Source organism: Drosophila novamexicana, unplaced genomic scaffold, assembly GCF_003285875.2.
Source record: "Drosophila novamexicana strain 15010-1031.04,08,12 unplaced genomic scaffold, DnovRS2.1 tig00002118-arrow-arrow-pilon, whole genome shotgun sequence".
Lineage (NCBI taxonomy): Eukaryota > Metazoa > Arthropoda > Insecta > Diptera > Drosophilidae > Drosophila > Drosophila novamexicana.
Window position 1 is genome coordinate 42577 of NW_020824942.1, and position 6287 is coordinate 48863.

General features: G+C 36.5%; 1 protein-coding gene across 2 annotated transcripts; it reads left to right on the top strand.

Annotated features, from left to right (window-relative positions):
• The first annotated feature begins 1024 nt into the window (after window positions 1–1024).
• Window positions 1025–2654, top strand: LOC115768946. Of its 2 annotated transcripts, none has more exons than XM_030713665.1 (2): window positions 1025–2294; window positions 2350–2654. In XM_030713665.1, exons 1-2 carry the CDS (start codon window positions 1116–1118, stop codon window positions 2359–2361), a joined length of 1191 nt encoding a protein of 396 aa, XP_030569525.1. In that variant the 5' UTR covers window positions 1025–1115; the 3' UTR covers window positions 2362–2654. The 2 variants fall into 2 exon arrangements, with proteins under 2 accessions (XP_030569525.1, XP_030569524.1); XM_030713664.1 differs by having other exon boundaries at window positions 1025–2272.
• Window positions 2655–6287: the final 3633 nt, after the last annotated feature.

A 6287-nucleotide genomic window follows, 5' to 3' on the forward strand; every position in this document is an offset into this window, starting at 1 on the left:
TAGGAGCACCTACATCTAAAATTTCAAGTCTCTAGCTCTTATAAATCTGAGATCCTTGCGTTCATACGGACGGACGGACGGACGGACGGACGGACGGACGGACGGACGGACGGACAGACTGCAGACATGGCTAGATCGACTGGGCTATTGGTGCTGATCAAGAATATACATACTTTTTGGGGTCGGAGATGCTTCCTTCTGCCTGTTACATACATTTGGATTTTGCACAAATACAATATACCCTTATACCCATTTTTAATGGGTTCAGGGTATAAAAAAAGTTCAATCGGCAGGGTTCGAACTCACAACCGACCGCATTACTTACTGTCGACTCTACTCAACAGCCACACCAGCAAAAAAAAAAAAAAAATACTTTCCCCGGTAGGGCTCGAACCACTTGCTATGCCTCTACTCAGCAGCCACACCAACAATTAAGTACTTATGATACAAATGGAACTAAAATAGCATTTGATGTTGGAAGAAGAGAGTTCAAGGTATCCCCTGATCGGGAGCTCCCGACTAGAACCTCTTACTTGTTTTTAATTTATTCGGTGCTGGAATAAGAGGATTCAGGGTTTTCCCTAGTCGGGAGCTCCCGCATTACTTACTGTCGACTCTACTCAACAGCCACACCAGCAAATAAAAAAAAAAAAATACTTTCCCCGGTAGGGCTCGAACCACTTGCTATGCCTCTACTCAGCAGCCACACCAACAATTAAGTACTGTAATAGGATAAGAGCATCATTGGTAACCCTAGCCAGGGTATTATAGTGTCACTATCTATGTTAATTATAACAGTACGATAAGTATATATCGATAATGAAGCAAATGTAATATCGATAAAGAAAAGCGGCTGCAGAGAAGAAGTGGAAGGGAGTCTCTCTACAGTACTAGCAGTAAGAAGACGTGTTGTTAAAAATAAAAAGGCAACCCGAACATAAGTTAAATCAACAAAGAAAATCATACTATTACAATATCAGAAGTGGGATTAACTCAGAAAAAAAAAAGAACACAACAAAATGGAAAATATAAATATAAATGACGTGTCAATAGCGACATTGAAAAGTTGGTTGGCATTACTAAATTTGCCAACAGAGGGTACCAAAACTGAGCTGATGGCGAGATTAAATAAGGTACCAGTGGATATCCGAGACGATGCTGCAAAGGAACTTGAAGTTCAACGTAACAAGGAACAGACAATTGAGGCTCAAAATGAGTTGCAAAACATAATGCAACAACAGCGTGACGAAATAGCAAATGGCGCCGAGATGCTGAAATTGATGCGTCTCGAAATTGAAGCGTCTCGAAAATTCCTAGAAGAATTTCAAGTAACGGTGAACCGCAACTCGCACATCGGCGGGAGCGACGGGGGAGAGCAAGAAAGTGAAGTCGGCGATTTATTGCAGCTAGAGGATGGTCACACTGAAGAAAGACCACGGTCGACGGATGGCAACGCTGGTGCAGCTGATTACACTGGAACGGATGGCAACGCTGGTGCAGCTGATCACGCTGGTGCAGCGGGCAACGCTGGGGCAGCTGGAAGGATCGACGAAAGTGGCAACGCTGTCGGAGGCAACTTAAATAATTGCATCCAAACTGGAGCGATGATGTTAGCCAAGGAAATTTTATTAGAATTTACTGGAGAAAGTGAGGTGCGTAAATGGGTAATGCAATTCTTCAATGTGGCCAAGATCTACAGACTAAATGATATGCAACAGCACTTGCTTTGTATAAGCAAATTGAAAGGCGGTGCTTTGAAGTGGTTGCATGCAGACCCTATGCGCATCATTGCTCCGATTGACGAGATGCTAAATCAATTGGTTTTGGCCTTCGGGGGAGGATTTTCGAAGTCGGAACTACGACAGAAGTTCGAGGATCGGGTTTGGAAACCAGATGAGGTGTTCGCCACATATTTTAGCGAAAAAAGCATATTGGCACAGGACATCAACATTGATGTAGAGGAGTTAATGGAGGGTATTATTCGAGGCATACCTTGCGAAAACTTGCGCACTCAAGCTAGTATGCATTGCTTTACCAATCCGGCTCAAATTTTACGTGCGTTTGCAGCTATAAAGTTGCCAATTAAACGGGTACGAAACCATGTAGTGAAACAAACTGCACAGGAAGCACAGGCGGACAAACAACAACGTTGCTACAATTGCAATGTTAAGGGCCATTGGGCCAAAGATTGTTTAAAGCCCAAACGGGAGGCAGGATCTTGCTATGCGTGCGGCTCAAAGGATCATTTAATAGCAGGATGTCCAAATAAAAAGTATGATATGGAAAACAAATATGTAAGATACTTAAGAATTCATTTTAGTAACTCATTTAACAAATCAATAATTGCAGAATGCCTTATAGACTCTGGCAGCCCTATTTCATTTTTAAAGGAAAAGTTTGTGCCATTAAAAGTAAAGCGTATGCCAGATGCAAATTCGTATGTAGGTTTAAATGAAAGTAAATTGAAAAATTTTGGAAAAATTTTATGTTTTATGAAGAAAAAGTTAATAAATGTTTATTTTAATGTTATAATTGTGGCAAATGAGTCTATGAGGTATGACGCTGTGCTTGGTAGAGATTTTATGGATTCTTTTGGTTTAAATATTGATTTAAGAACATTGAAAATTGTGAACGGGCATAAAGTTGATCACCAGAATAATGGTAAAAATGATATCATAGCTACAAGTTACAAAGAAAAACAAAAAAAAGTGGACGATGAAGATATCAAACACGAGCAAAATGAAACTATATTGTTAAATGATAAAATCGTTAATAAGGAAATAGTCAGTAATGAAACTGTTAGTGATGAATTAGTTAGTGAGAAAATTGTTAGTCCGGAAACGCTTGGTGATAAAGTTGGTAGTGATGAGATAGTTAGAAATAAAATAATTAGTGGTGAAATAGTTAGAAATGAAGTGATTGGGATCGAAACTGTTAGTGATGAGATAGTTAGTTATGGAGAGCTTAAGCTCGAACCTGATAGTGAAGAAGTTGTTAGTGATGAAATTATCTATAATCAAACCGGGATTGAAAAAGTGATTATAGAAGATATAGGAAACAGTGCAGTTAAAATTAATAATCATGTTAATGAAGCGCCAGTGAATAGCGAAATCATGGGAGTGTTAGAAGAGAATTTTGAGAAGGATATCTTAACAATAAGTTGGGAAGATTCTAACAAAAGAGAAAATATATATATTTTAAGTGAAGATATTGATTACAGCACAAAGTGTGAATTTGAAAATTTATTTGAAAATACTTATGTAAAAGCGAAAAGGCCAAATCAGCCAAAATTAAGACATGAGTTAAGCATAAGATTAGAAAACGACAAAGTATTTAATTGTACACCTAGGCGGTTATCTTATATGGAAAAAGAAAAGTTGCAAGAATTATTAGACGACTATTTAAAAGATGGAATCATTAGGCCAAGTTGTTCAGAGTATGCATCACCTATAGTACTAGTGAAGAAAAAAACTGGAGACATGAGGTTATGTATTGATTTTAGAAGACTGAACAAAATTATATGTAGAGACAACTACCCGCTACCATTGATCGACGATTTATTAGACAGACTATGCGGAAAAACAGTATTTTCAAAGTTGGATCTAAAAAACGGGTATTTTCATGTTTTTGTTAATGAGCAATCTATTAAATACACTTCATTTGTTACCCCTTTAGGACAATATGAATTTCTTAGGATGCCCATGGGTTTAAAAACTGCGCCACATGTATTTCAAAGATTTGTTAATAACATATTTTGTGATATGATAAGAGATAATAAGGTAATTGTTTACATGGATGATATTATGATAGCAAGTACAAACATAAAGGAACACATGGAGACCTTAAAGGAAGTGTTTATAAGACTGGTGCAAAACAAATTAGAGTTGAAATTAGATAAGTGTGAATTTTTTAAAAGCAGCGTTAAATATTTAGGATTTGTGGTGGATAGTAAAGGCGTTAGGGCTGATGAAAAAGGGTTAGAAGCGGTTAAATCCTTTCCAATACCAAACAAAATTCAGGGAGTACAAAGTTTCCTAGGGTTATGCTCCTACTTCAGGAGGTTCATTTTAAACTTTTCTATATTAGCTAAACCCTTATATGATTTATTGAAAAAAGATAAGAAATTCAAGTTTGGAGAAGAGGAGTTTAAGTGTTTTAATATGTTAAAAGATAAATTGTTAGAGGCGCCAGTACTATCAATATATAATTACAAAGAAGAAATAGAACTACATTGTGATGCCAGCGCAGTGGGATTTGGGGCTGTTTTATTTCAAAAAAAAGAAGATAGGAAATTACACCCGATTTTTTATTTTTCTAAAAGAACAACCGAAGTAGAGTCTAAATATCATAGTTTTGAGTTAGAAACGCTAGCCATCATTTACGCATTACGCAGATTTCGTATATATCTGCAGGGAAAACGATTTAAAATAATGACAGATTGCAACTCTTTAACTTTAACGCTTAACAAAATAGATTTAAATCCGAGAATTGCTAGATGGGCGTTAGAACTACAAAATTACGATTTTGAGTTAGTGCATAGATCGGGCAAGCAAATGCAACATGTGGATGCGTTAAGCAGATGTTATGAGGACATTTTAGTTATTGAATCCAATAGTTTTGAGGACAATTTAGTTATTTGCCAAAGCAAAGATGACAAACTGGTAGATATTAGAAAGATGTTAGAAAAAGAAGAGCACAAGCTACTCGAAATGAGAAATGGGGTCATTTACAGAAAAACAAATGATGGCAGATTAGTTTTTTATGTACCAAAGGATATGGAAGAACATGTACTTTACAAATATCATGATGAGTTGGGACATGCTGGGAGAGATAAGATGATCGATGCCATTGGAAAGAGTTACTGGTTCCCATATATTAAGGAAAAAGCAATAAAGCATATAGGGAATTGTTTAAAATGCATTGCCTTCGCCCCCAAGACGGGTAAGAGTGAAGGACTATTACATAGCATACCGAAAGGAAACAAACCGTGGGAGATGATCCATATAGACCATTATGGACCAATTAATGCAGGAAGGGCTAATAAATATATATTGGCGGTGGTTGACGGATTTTCAAAATTTGTTAGACTATATACAGCAAAGACAACAAGTACGAAAGAAGCGATTAAGGCATTAAAAGATTATTTCAGAGCGTATAGTAGACCTAAGTTCATTGTATCGGACAGAGGGAGTTGTTTTACTGCAAAAGAGTTTGATGAATTTTTAAAAAATGAGGGAGTAACGCATATTAAAATAGCAACGGGTTGTCCGCAAGCAAATGGTCAGGTGGAAAGGTTGAATAGAGACTTGGGTCCGATGATGGCAAAAATGGCGGAGCCAGAAAATGGTTTACATTGGGATGTTATTATAGAAAATGTTGAATATGCAATAAACAACACACAACACAAAAGCATAAAGAAATTTCCAAGCGAAATGTTATTCGGATTACAACAGAAAGGAAAAGTTGTTGATGAATTAAAAGAAAAATTAGAAGAGTTTACACAGGTGAACACGTGTGATAAAAGAAATTTAGAAAATATAAGAAAGAGTGGAGAAATATATCAAAAAGAAGCTCAAATCAGAAATGAAGAGCGGATTAATAAAAAGAAGAAAGTATCAGTAGAATATAAAATAGGTGACTATGTCATGGTAAAAAATTTTGATAGCACACCAGGAGTTTCAAAAAAGTTAATACCAAGATATAAAGGGCCTTATAGTATAGAAAAGATTTTAAAAAATGATAGATACTTGTTAAAGGATGTAGAAGGCTTTCAATTATCTCGCAACCCGTACGTTGGTATCTGGAATAGCCAAAACTTTAAGCATTGGATGCGAAAATAGGCAATAAGCATTAGTTATAAAGATAGATACACATATAAAAGACAGAGATCGGGAGCTCTCTTTGTCAGGATGGCCGAGTTGTAATAGGATAAGAGCATCATTGGTAACCCTAGCCAGGGTATTATAGTGTCACTATCTATGTTAATTATAACAGTACGATAAGTATATATCGATAATGAAGCAAATGTAATATCGATAAAGAAAAGCGGCTGCAGAGAAGAAGTGGAAGGGAGTCTCTCTACAGTACTAGCAGTAAGAAGACGTGTTGTTAAAAATAAAAAGGCAACCCGAACATAAGTTAAATCAACAAAGAAAATCATACTATTACAGTACTTATGATACAAATGGAACTAAAATAGCATTTGATGTTGGAAGAAGAGAGTTCAAGGTATCCCCTGATCGGGAGCTCCCGACTAGAACCTATTACTTGTTCTTTTCTATCTTTAT